This window comes from Equus quagga, chromosome 5 (assembly GCF_021613505.1).
Source record: "Equus quagga isolate Etosha38 chromosome 5, UCLA_HA_Equagga_1.0, whole genome shotgun sequence".
Taxonomy (NCBI): domain Eukaryota; kingdom Metazoa; phylum Chordata; class Mammalia; order Perissodactyla; family Equidae; genus Equus; species Equus quagga.
The window spans coordinates 33477314-33489383 of NC_060271.1; the positions used below are offsets into that span (position 1 = coordinate 33477314).

At 39.4% G+C, this 12070-nt stretch overlaps 1 protein-coding gene across 15 annotated transcripts in view; it reads left to right on the forward strand.

The window, feature by feature from the left end:
* EIF4G3 (eukaryotic translation initiation factor 4 gamma 3) overlaps positions 1–12070 on the forward strand; it is a 314955-nt gene that overhangs the window by 261543 nt on the left and 41342 nt on the right. For all 15 annotated transcript variants that reach the window (XM_046660843.1, XM_046660844.1, XM_046660849.1 and 12 more), the window contains 6 exons: positions 2190–2336; positions 2779–3015; positions 4039–4143; positions 5540–5672; positions 8802–8896; positions 11658–11751. In XM_046660843.1, coding sequence (XP_046516799.1) covers positions 2190–2336; positions 2779–3015; positions 4039–4143; positions 5540–5672; positions 8802–8896; positions 11658–11751 — 811 coding nt within the window. The remainder of the gene's footprint in view (positions 1–2189; positions 2337–2778; positions 3016–4038; positions 4144–5539; positions 5673–8801; positions 8897–11657; positions 11752–12070) is intronic.

A 12070-nucleotide genomic window follows, 5' to 3' on the forward strand; every position in this document is an offset into this window, starting at 1 on the left:
CCGCCACAGCATGGCTTGATGTGCGATGTGTAGGTCTGTGCCTAGGATCTGAACCTGCCAACCCTGGGCTGCCGAAGCAAAGCATGCAAACTTAATCACTACACCACTGGGCTGGCCCCACAAATCTTTTGATCCTTAACCCAGCTCTTTCAACATAGCCTTCTCTACATAAAAGGTATAAAAGGCATAGTTTTTTTACATCCTTTGTGTAGGAAAATTCTCACTTGCCTTATGTCATTTCTACTTGTTCCTATAAACCAAAATGATCACAGATGGTATTTATTTAATCTTTCCGACTCATTTTAATTCTAGTCCCTCTCACCATAAGACAGTGGCTTGCATTTTCATATTGTCCACATTTTTCCCATTGTTTCCACAGTAAATCTGTAATTCAGGAAACATCTCTTTAGGGCTGATAGATTGTGGCCCAGGCAGTTTTTATCAGATCAGTCAGTTATGTCCTTAGTGTTGACATAGATGATGCTGATGACTATGACAAGAAGCTAGATAGGACCTTTTGACTGGTTTAGTTGTGTTCTTATAAAGTAGCAAATTAAATATAATTGCTGATTTTTAGAACCTTTAGTTTGTTCTGGAACCTAATGTCATGTTGGTGCTCTATTCTACACCACCTTACCCATGGATTTGTTTCTTGGTTCACTTGGTAGTGCATTGTTTGCATTCTGGGTCCTCTGTAGTAGAAAATAGAGTCTACTTTTAGGTTTTTCTTTGGGAAACCTTTGCTTTCATGTAGCATCTCATTTGAAGGCTGATTAAACGCCTAACCTCTGGTGCGATTTTAGAGTAGGCCTGACTATGAAATGATTTATAATTGCTTGCATTTGTACAACCTGAATTTGGCAATAAGAATATGTTAGCTTTTCTGTAGTTGTCTGAAGAAGTATTTGATGTTCTTCTCTTCCTAAGTTAATGTTTCCTGCTGAAAAGAAAGTGTAATGAAACACTTGGTCCCTTGGTTGGTTAGAACTCGTTAAATGGTCTTTTGTATGTCATAGGGAATATGTTGGAGAGTGTGCCATCAGTTCTGCACAGATATACTATAGCATCATAGTCCTCAGTTCTCAAGAAGTTTCTCTAGCCATTCAGCCTTGATCAGCAGCTGTCCAATTCCATTCTGGTTGATAACATTAAATCTTTTGTGAGTATAAATACAATACATCCCATTTTTTACCAAGTTCTTCCACTAAACCTAGGGCAAAGACCGTGCATGCATTTCAGAACTTTAGGAGTGACTTTGTGATTCCAGAAAAACTATTTTACCATGTTATGCAATAGCTGTTCAAAATGGTGCTCAGGGGGTTTCATCTGTAAAATAGAGTATTTTAGTCAATCACTGCTCCAGTCCACTTTCTTTACGTTCTAAACACATTCGTAAGACTGTTTGGTTAGAAGTAACCTTGAATATAGGAGCTATTGTAGTTAATAGAAAACAATTATTATTGGATTTGAATGGAAACCTTGTAAGCATCTTGCTTCCAAGTGGCCCCTCCCCTGTACTTTGGGTCTGTCTGTATATCAAAAAAATGTTTCTAAGGTGACCATTTGTTAGACTGAACTTTTGTAGAGCTAGTATTTTCTTGTGGCACATAAGAATTAATAAACATACTATATTGATAGTCAAGGTATGTACTAGCATTACTTATTATGATATTCCCCTGAGGAAAAGATATCTCAAAAATCCTCAAATATGTCCCCCCTTCTCACTTTTTCTAGAATAAGGATTTTACCTCTAGCAGTTTTCCTATGATCATGAAATTCTCCCATTTTTTGTCATTTCTATTTGTTCCTTTAAACCAAAGTACCTACAACGGTAGTAAGAAAAACAAAAGTAATAATCCTACAGAGTTTAAAAAAAAAGATCTAGATAAGTGCAGGATCACACTTGTAATAATATTACATGGATTTCAAAGTCAGCTAGAGGTACAACCAGCCATAAAAAATACAGTACATTTATATGAGAGGAATGTGTATCTTTTCTGTATAAAATTTAAGATGTCTTACCATTGAAACATGAAATGCCTGAAGCTAAATTATATATCTCTTGTAGAATGCTTACCTGTGGTTCAGTCAGCATTACTTTGTATAATAAAGAAAATAGGTATTTTAAGAAAAGCCTTAAATGTTTTTAAGTAATCTTGCTGCTTTTGCATTTTCCTATCTGGGTGTAGCTGAAAGTACCCATGGCAGACAAGCCTGGTAACACAGTGAATTTCCGGAAGCTGCTACTGAACCGTTGCCAGAAGGAGTTTGAAAAAGATAAAGCAGATGATGATGTCTTTGAGAAGAAGCAGAAAGAACTCGAGGCTGCCAGTGCTGTAAGTATTTTCACAGAAAGCTAATGCTGTGCACTTCGAGTGTTATCAAACAGAATTTTCATGAAGCCGGCTACATCTCCTCCCTACTACTTCACTAGGTGCCTATGGTCTTTCTTCAGTGTGGAGATAGTATATTGATGTTTAGAGGAATGCTTTATTCCTTTTAGTGCCACATGTTAGAGCAAATCAACTTTCTGAGATAGGGATTCAGAACCTAGACTTCAGAGAGATCGCTGAGTTCCAGAAATCTCCTGAAATGGATGGAAACTTTTGAGTGTAGTGCACTTTTCTGAGGAGTAGGTTTCTAGTTGCTATGAGATTCTCAGAGGATATTCCTGACCCCCTAGAAATAGTAAGGACCATGAATCTAAGTGTTTGTTCTTAGCATCTATTGTGCAATACAATTTTCATCAAGATTCTATTATTCTTCCTTACACAATAGCCAGAGGAGAGGACAAGGCTCCATGATGAACTAGAGGAAGCCAAGGACAGAGCCCGGCGGAGGTCCATTGGTAACATCAAGTTTATTGGAGAGCTGTTTAAACTCAAGATGCTGACTGAGGCCATCATGCACGACTGTGTGGTGAAGCTGCTCAAGAACCATGATGAAGAGTCCCTAGAGTGTCTGTGTCGCCTACTCACCACCATTGGCAAAGACCTGGACTTTGAGAAGGCAAAGGTAAAAATCCAAAACCTCAGAAACTTCCAGAAGGGGCTCTTTGTCAGTTGCAAAGGAACCAGGACTGTCAACATAAGCACTTCATCTTGTCCCAGCAGTGTAGGCTGTTTACTTTTTTTCTTTTGTCCTCCTCCTTGTCAATGTTTGGCCATCATACTCCTTACCACATTTCCATTAAAGTCACAAGTGAAGAGGGTTCCAAATTATATCAAAGCCAGTTCCTGAATTAGTGAGATTATTCATTTTTCTGCATGACCATTTCAGAGGTCGTTTGTTAAGGGCAGAAATTGAGGGCAGAAATACGGAGAGAAAAGCTACTATAGGCCAGGATTGAGAGTCATACAGACATGACTAAGACCCAGTAGCTTTCTTAAGTTTATGCTCTAATTAATAACACAGCTATCTAACCCTAATATAAGAAATCATTAAAAATATTATAATTCATCATTACGTGGTGCTCTCCAAATAAAAGCCAGGGAAATTAGAAATGATTCTAGGAAATAATGTCAGAAATGTTTCTTAACATCTGAATCAGCTACAGTTATGTTTGGCTGTGACAGAAAACCCGAAATATCAGTGGTTTATGCAAGATTGAGGTTTATTTCTCACTCGTGTAAGTAAGGAAGTCTGAGACTGGTCTGCTGGCTCAGAGATAATCAAAAAATCCAGTTCATCCAGCTTATCATTGTGTCATTCCTAAGGTATAGTTCTTGTCCTTAATGTTCTTAGCAGAGAAGGTTGGAAATGGGCAAAGGACACAGGCACCTCTCTCTTAAGGAAGTTTCCAGGGGGCTGCAGTATGACGTTTCCTTTTATATTCTGTTGACCTGTGATTAGTCACATGACCATGGCCAGCTGCCTGGAATATGTAGCCTTCATTTTGGGTGTCATATGCTCAAGTAAAAATTCTACCATGTTACCTTTTGGCTATAAGTTGTATTCCTAGGCCATTTAAAAATTCTATATGATAAAATTACATTTAAATTCCTCAGCCAGGAATGCTAATGATTTTGTCTTTTGCAGCCCCGTATGGACCAGTATTTTAATCAGATGGAGAAAATTGTGAAAGAGAGAAAAACTTCATCTAGGATTCGATTCATGCTTCAGGATGTGATAGACCTAAGGCTGGTGAGTAAACAATAATAAGCCTACCTCTTCAGTCTCTGTTGAGGAAGTGGGTTGGGGAGGCTGTCCTAGTATTTGCATGTGTAAAAACTTAATGCTTTTGCTACATGACTCTCAGAACTTGAATTGACAAACTGTAATGAGGGAGCTATGTGGAAGGACAAAAGGCGTATATATACCTACCTGTTACATGTTTCTTCTCTTTAATTATCAAACCACATTGCAGTTTTAAAATCAGCCATTCTGAATTCAAACCGTAGTTAATTAAATTTAGTCTTAGGATGCTAAATAATTAGGAAGCCTCATCTTCAAAATGAATACGTTTAACTTCCCTGAGCCTTACATTTTTAGTCTCTAAAATGGCATGTTGCCTACCTTGCAGATGTGTTATAAAAATTGAGTGAGGTAATTATGTAAGGTGCCCAGCTCATAGGAGATGTTGATGTTTTCTTTATTGTTTTTCTTGTATACCCTCCTGTTCTGCCTTTGTTTTCCTCATTTCTCGTACTAGGTGCAGTTTTTACCATTACTACCTCTTTTTCTCTTCTTATTTTAATTCCTGCTGGGAATATACTGCAGCCGGCTCTAAACTAGAGAAAGTGAATACTGGTCCCACCTGTTCCCTGCCTGCACGTAGACCAGTAACATTGATGCTGGTTCTTTATCTTGCTAAGCCCAGAGGTGACCTCAGGATCCTTATTACCAAAGCCACTACCACTTGATTAGAATTTTTATGCTGATTTTAACCTATGTGCCATCCTTGCCTCTAGCTAATATGAATAAACAGAAAAAACTTCTCCACCCATGCCTTCAACACCTTGGACTTACATCAGATGTTGGGACTGTAGCTGGAAATTGAAGGAAAGGGAGAAGTATAATTATGAGGAGACGACTTGTTTTGTCCTTAGCAGAAAGGATAACCAAAGGGCAGAGTGATGTGGCACTTGGAATAGAACACCAGAACCGTGATATGGAAGGAAGAAAAATTCTAGTCATCCTTGATTTACAACCCCCAGGGAGTGTGATATGAACTGAGTAGCAATACCCCAATTAAGGAAAGGCTAAAACATCCTAATTTTTCTTGATTTCTCTTCTGCTTTCAAATATACAAAATAATTTTTAAAAAATACATTTGGACCAATCTTTCACTCTTTTTAATCCATTGGGTTTTGGAATGCTCAATGTAGAATAGTTCAGGGTTTATTGAGAAGAATTAATTCTTTAGCTCTAATCCCCTAACTGCACATATTGCCATCTGTAAGACAGATGAAAAACTGCCATGGTACCAGATTTTATATGCATTTTTACACTTTTCCAGCAGTGGAAAGTATAAAATAGATTTTCAAAGTTTTGTTATTTTTAGTTATGTGGCTGATAACTTTATTTTCTCATTTTATAGTGTAATTGGGTATCTCGAAGAGCAGATCAAGGGCCTAAAACTATTGAACAGATTCACAAAGAGGCTAAAATAGAAGAACAAGAAGAGCAAAGGAAGGTCCAGCAGCTCATGACCAAGGAGAAGAGGAGGCCAGGTGAGGGTGGAGTCGCCTGGGCGGTAGCGTGCTTGGGAGTTTGAGCGACAGACGTTTAAGAATTCTATGTTTAGATGTGAAGTGAGATGAGAAAAAATAACCCAAAGATTAGAGTGGTGGTTGGTAAGGGAAGCAGTTTCACCCAGAGACTGGTTATTGAGTCAGAGCAGAGAAGGCAGGAAGCAAACATGATTTCTTTGACTACTTCGAAGTCAGTAATCAGCAAGACTTTACTGAGCATCTTCTGTATACTCAGTCAGTATTGGTAAGGGATATAAAAAGGAGTAGAAGATACTCTAGAAAATACTTTTCCTCTAAAAGCTTACAGTTTATCTGGGAACATTTGTTAAGCAAATGGAAATATTATCGATGATGAAGTGTATTCTCTATTAAGGTTGTTAAAATTCAGAGAAGAAGAGAGCGAGAGAGAGCCGGAAGAAATCTTTATTTGAGGAAGGGACACTTGAACTGAATCTTGGTGGATGGTAGATATTTGGAAGGGAAGAAAGAATTTTAGTCATGAAATTAAAATAAACATAAATTGTAAAGAGAAATAAACAAGCCTGATTGGAGCAAACTTTAAGTACTTTAAGGAGGAATGGAAAAATGTTTAGAAGAGTGGAGCCAGATTAAACTTTGATTTGATTTGGACATTAAGGAGCCATTGGAAATTTTTGAGCAAAGGAGTAATGTCAGGCCAGAGGTATGTAAATAAAATAAGTCTATTGCTGTTCACATGATGAATCAAAGGGTTACACTGAACTCAGGAATGTTACTGTTGCTGAAATCATACATGGAAGGAAGTGAGACTTGGTAGCAATAAAAATAAAAGGGAAGAAACAAGGCAAAAAGCAAAGATGAAATACAAGGCATTTTACACCTTAGAAAATAGAAAGTCCATTGGCTAAGTTTAGGAACATTGGAAGAGGAAACCTTTTTCAGAAGGGAAATGATCATTTTTCTGTTAAGCCTCTTTATTTTGAGGTGACAATAGGGCATCCAAATGAGAATGCTCATTTGTCCCCTGTGCAGTTAAATGATTAGGGTAGTGACTGGGTCCCATAGTATAGTGATTGAGAGCATAGACTTGGGAGCCAAATTGTCTGCGTTTGAATTTCAGCTCTCCTGCATCCTAGCTTTATGACCTTGTACAAGTCAGTCTGTAAAAGGGATCTAATTACAGTACCTAGGATTTATGTGAGGATGAAATGAGGTAATATCTGTAAAGTGTTCAGCATAGCAACTGGCACATAGTAAATACTCAATAACCATTAGCTGTTGTTCATCACAGACACAGTAGAGCTCAGTGAAGTTAGGAGAGATGAATCCTCCAGGGAAGAAAATGTGCTTTTAAGTTTCGTGGGACACCACACTTAACTTCCTCATCCTTGTCCCTAGCCCCAATGCCTTTCAGGTATTGACTTTTATTTACTATTGAACTAGACTGAGAGGGAAAAGATAAGAAAGCCTAATCCGTGGAGGATGTCCACATATGACTAAAGGAATAACTCTTGGAAAAGAACAAGTGGAGAAGAAGAGATGCTAGGATATGTGTCAGAGAAACAGGGAAGAACCAAGTCTTCTCATTATTATGAAAAACATTACTTTTCAGTAATATCAGATAGCACAGAGAAAATCAAAAAGTATGTGAGGATCAGAAAATCTTTTGGATAGACTATTTGGTGGTCTTTTATTCATTCAACAAATGTTTATTGAGTTCCTGTCGCTTAACAGGAGGGAGTCCCTTCCTTCATGCAGCTTCCATCTTACCGAGAAAAAGACAATAAACAAATACTTAAATATACAACTTTTTCAGCTATGTTTCTTCTATTAAAAAAAAGCGGAGAGGGAGGGAGTGGGGAGTGCAGGGCTTGGTTGGGGGGACATTACAATTTTAAATAGGAAGATTGGGAGCTATTAAAGTTGGTGTTTGAACAAAGCCCTGAAGCAAGTGAGGGAATGAAGTCCTGCAGCTCTGGGCTAAGAGGGTTTTCAGCCAAGGGCATAGTAAGTACAGAAGCCCTGGAGCAGCGCTTTCAAGGAACAGCAAGGAGGCCGGTGTGACTGGACTAGAGGGCCTGGGGAGAGTAGTAGAAGGTCGAGTCTGAGAGACGGGGCCAGATTCTTTAGAGCTTGTAGGCCATTTATAAGGAATCTTTCTTTTTCTCTGAGTGAGATAAAGAGGTAATAAGTGTTTTGAGCAGAGAAGTGATAGGACCTGACTTACGCTTTACTAGAGTCACACTGGCTGCCATGATGAAAACACATAAGGGTGGAAGGAAAGCCATTGAGGAGGATTCTGTCTTTATTTTTTAAATTTTATTTACTTATGTTTTTTGGTGAGGAAGATTGGCCCTGAGCTAACATCTGTGCCAGTCTTCCTCTATTTTGTATGTAGGATGCCGCTACAGTATGGCTTCATGAGCAGTGTGTAGGTCCGTGCCCAGGATCCAAGTCCCTGAACCCTGGGCCACCAAAATGGAACGCGTGAGCTTAACCACTGTGCCACGGGGCCGGCCCCAATGAGGAGGTTTTTATACTAATGGAGGAAATATTTCTGGCTTAAACCAAATTGATGTGGTGGTGGTAGTAGTTAGAAGGGGCTAGCTGCTGAATATGTTGTAAAGGTTGAACTGACAAGCTTTGCTGACAAATTGGGTGTGAAGTGTGAGAAAGAAGGAGTCCAGGTTTTCTGCCTGCGCAGCTGACTGAAAGGTTGGAGAATTAGGTTTTGGGGGAATGATCTGATTATATTGTGTCATTTGATAGCATTAAGTGAAATAAACTTTGGAATAAATAATTTCCATTTGATTTCTCCCAAAGTGTTCTAATCATTAACTCTGTAACACTAGATTTGGCCCTCCTTTGTCTAGGACTAAATCTCTGTTCATTTATATCAGCTGGTTTCTTCTAGGTCAGTAATGTTTCATGCAAGATCCTATATAGAGTACTTCTGCTTGACATTTTCTTCTTGTGGGTATTAAAGACACTGCCAGCAATGCTTTACTAATATCTTTTGTCATTTTCCTTGGTTTTGATTGGAGCTGCTAAGTTGAAAATACTGCTCACTTTCACTATCAAACTGACTTGAGACAGACGAGAGACTGCCTCACTCTCTCCTCCCTGCAGGCGTCCAGAGAGTGGATGAAGGTGGGTGGAACACTGTACAAGGGGCCAAGAATAGTCGGGTACTGGACCCCTCAAAATTCCTGAAGATCACTAAGGTGAGTGTGACATTTGAAATACAACTTACGCCTCAAAATGTGACTCTCGGAATTACTTCTTGCTCATATAAAATAGCCCTATTGCAGATTTTATGGGGTGGTTCTTTTTTAATGTAGATGCTTTTTTACAAGATAGTATTGATCAGTGTATTCTTACCTACTTGTCCTGGCAGTAGTCCTTTTTATTTCTATGAGGATTTACTAAGGAGGAATTAACTAGGTTAATTCTTAAAGTCACGAGATGCTTAATATAAGAGTGAGATTTCGGAAGCCATGGTCAATTGCATGCTGTTCAGTGTATCCTTAGCTCTGAGGAAGAAGCAACCACCTGTTTTAAGTCTAATCATGAAAAGAATTAATGGTTTGCCATAGCCAAGGCCAAAAAGAAATCCAAGAGGGCCTACCAGAAATAATTCTGTGATAAAGATTTAGGGCCGGCCTGGTGGTGCAGCAGTTAGCACAGGTTCTGCTTCTCGGCGGCCCAGGATTCACTGGTTCGGATCCCGGGTGCGGACATGGCACCGCTTGGCACGCCATGCTGTGGCAGGTGTCCCACATAGAAAGTAGAGGAAGATGGGCATGGATGTTAGCTCAGGGTCAGGCTTCCTCAGCAAAAAGAGGAGGATTGGTAGTAGTTAGCTCAAAATCTTCCTCAAAAAAAAAAAGATTTAATATAGTCTACTTTTCCTCTCTCTTGAGAATCTATGGGCAGTAAGAGGAAAGAATTTTCTCCTGGCCGGTGTTTTTAGCAGTAGTAGTTGATGATCACTGTGAGTAAGGGGAAGAATCTTGGAGAAAGTAGAGAAAGTGGAGTTACATTTTGTAAAAGTGGAAACTTCTACAGCCCAGTGGGTTTTGCAAATCATTTGCAAGTCTAATGTGATCCTTACTTGTAATATGCTTTCCATAGTTCGGAAAATTGACAACTTGCCAGTAGGATACTAAGGGCAGTCTAAAGCTAATGTGAAAATCTCAAATGAAAGAAGATAACTGACAAAAAGAATAAGACTGAGAAAATTAGAAGATGGGTACGTTATTTGCATCTTTATGGGTTTTTACATTTTTAAATTTTTATTTGTTTATTTTGAGGAAGATTAGCCCTGAGCTAACATCCACTACCAATCCTCCTCTTTTTGCTGAGGAAGACTGGCCCTGAGCTAACATCCGTGCCCATCTTCCTCTACTTTATATGTGGGACACCTGCCACAGCATGACGTGCCAAGTGGTGCCATGTCTGCACCCAGGATCCGAACTGGTGAACCCCGGACCGCCAGAGCACAACGCGCACACTTAACCACTACGCCACTGGGCTGGCCCCTGCATCTTTATGGTTTTGTCAAAGCATTGCTCAAGATAGAACATTCCCTTTCTGGATCTTTCTTGACGCTAATTAGCTAGGATCCCCCTCTCTAAGGTTCTGATGCGTTCTTCTAGCTGTTTACATTGCAGGGCAGGACTCCACTGCTGTGTACAACTTGATCCCATCCTCTCCCATTTTCAGTGAAAGGCAGTTGTAACCAAAACCTTGTATTTAAAGAATTCCTCCAGTATCAGCCCCAATATCTTTGAAAATCGTCTCAATACTTAATAATAACATTTTTCTGTGTTTTTAAATACTATTTCTGTGCATGGACACTATAAAGAAGAAGAGTGCTGGTATTAAACCTACAACATTATTTTCTTAATATTTTGAAAAATATGTGTTTGCATATTCAGATAGTTATACTATAGGTACTCTACATAAGTGTACCAGAAAAAGTTTAAAACCGTTACACAAATTCACTGTCGACTAGGATAGATTTGTGTGAAAGTAAGTCATGTAGCAAGGCATCACTGTCAGAATACAGAAATACCTTTGTTACAAAGAACTGCATTGTAGCTTATATGTTGTATGTGTTTTATGATAGTTTCTATTGCATTGTAATTCTACTCATTCGTACTAAACTTCTGCTTTGAGGGTTAAACCTGAGAGAGATCAGGCACCTTAGCTCCCCATCTAATTTTCCATTCTCTCTTTTTTTTTTTTTTTTTTTTTTTTGAGGAAGATTAGCCCTGCACTAACTACTATCAATCTAGCTCTTTTTGCTGAGGAAGACCGGCCCTGAGCTAACATCCATGCCCATCTTCCTCTCCTTTATGTGTGGGACACCTACCACAGCATGGCTTGCCAAGCGGTGCCATGTCTGTGCCTGGGATCCAAACCGGCAAAGCCCAGGCCACCAAAGCAGAGCCTGTGAACTTAACTGCTGCGCCACCGGGCCGGCCTCCGTTCTCTTTTTCTAATTCCGCTGTATTGAGTACTGCCATTTTCCCTCTTCACCCCCAGCCCCAGCCTATATTAGGCTTTGCTAAAATGTGGGATCTGTGTGTCTTTTGACCTATTTTCTGACAATCATGTGAAGAAAGAGTTAATTTTGTAGTATTTGTGTATTCTTTTTTTTACATCAGGGAGCATTATTGTACAGGAGGAGTCATTACAAACTGCTTACATTTAGCAAACTGGCACGTCCTCTTGAAGGACCGGAATACATTCTCCAGACCAGTAGTTTCGAACTGTGTTTTGTAGGAGCTTGATTCCAAGGAAGTGCTTCAGGGGCCACAGAAATCCCACTTTAATGTGAACAACTCCAATTTATGTTTTTTAAATTGGCATTCCAAGCAAAGTTTTGTTGCTAAAATTGGTTTTACTGCACTGGAAAAGAAAGATAAACTATTCTTTAGAATATTTCCTGTAATTGACTTGTGGTTGCTTATGTTACAGCCCACAATTGATGAGAAAATTCAGCTGGTACCGAAAGCGCAGCTGGGCAGCTGGGGCAAAGGCAGCAGTGGTGGAGCAAAGGCCAGCGAGACTGGTGAGTACGGAGCGCCCCTCTCGGGGGCTGGGATGCGTTCTCTCAGCACTCTCGTGAGACTTCCCGCACATCTCCACAGCCATTTCATAACGATTTGGGGGAAAGGTCTGTAGACTAGTTGTGCCCAAACTTATCTGAGTCCCTTTCTGACTAACAGAAATTGAGGGTTTCCTCCTAGGAAGGATTCTTAAGTATTTTTTAAAAGTTTTTTAGTTCAGTTGGGCTTTTTAAGACTTTACTCTGTTAGGTTCTGTTGTTGTTGTTCACAAATTCAATATAATTAGAGAAATAACTGGGACCCCCAAATTAAAAGGGCTAC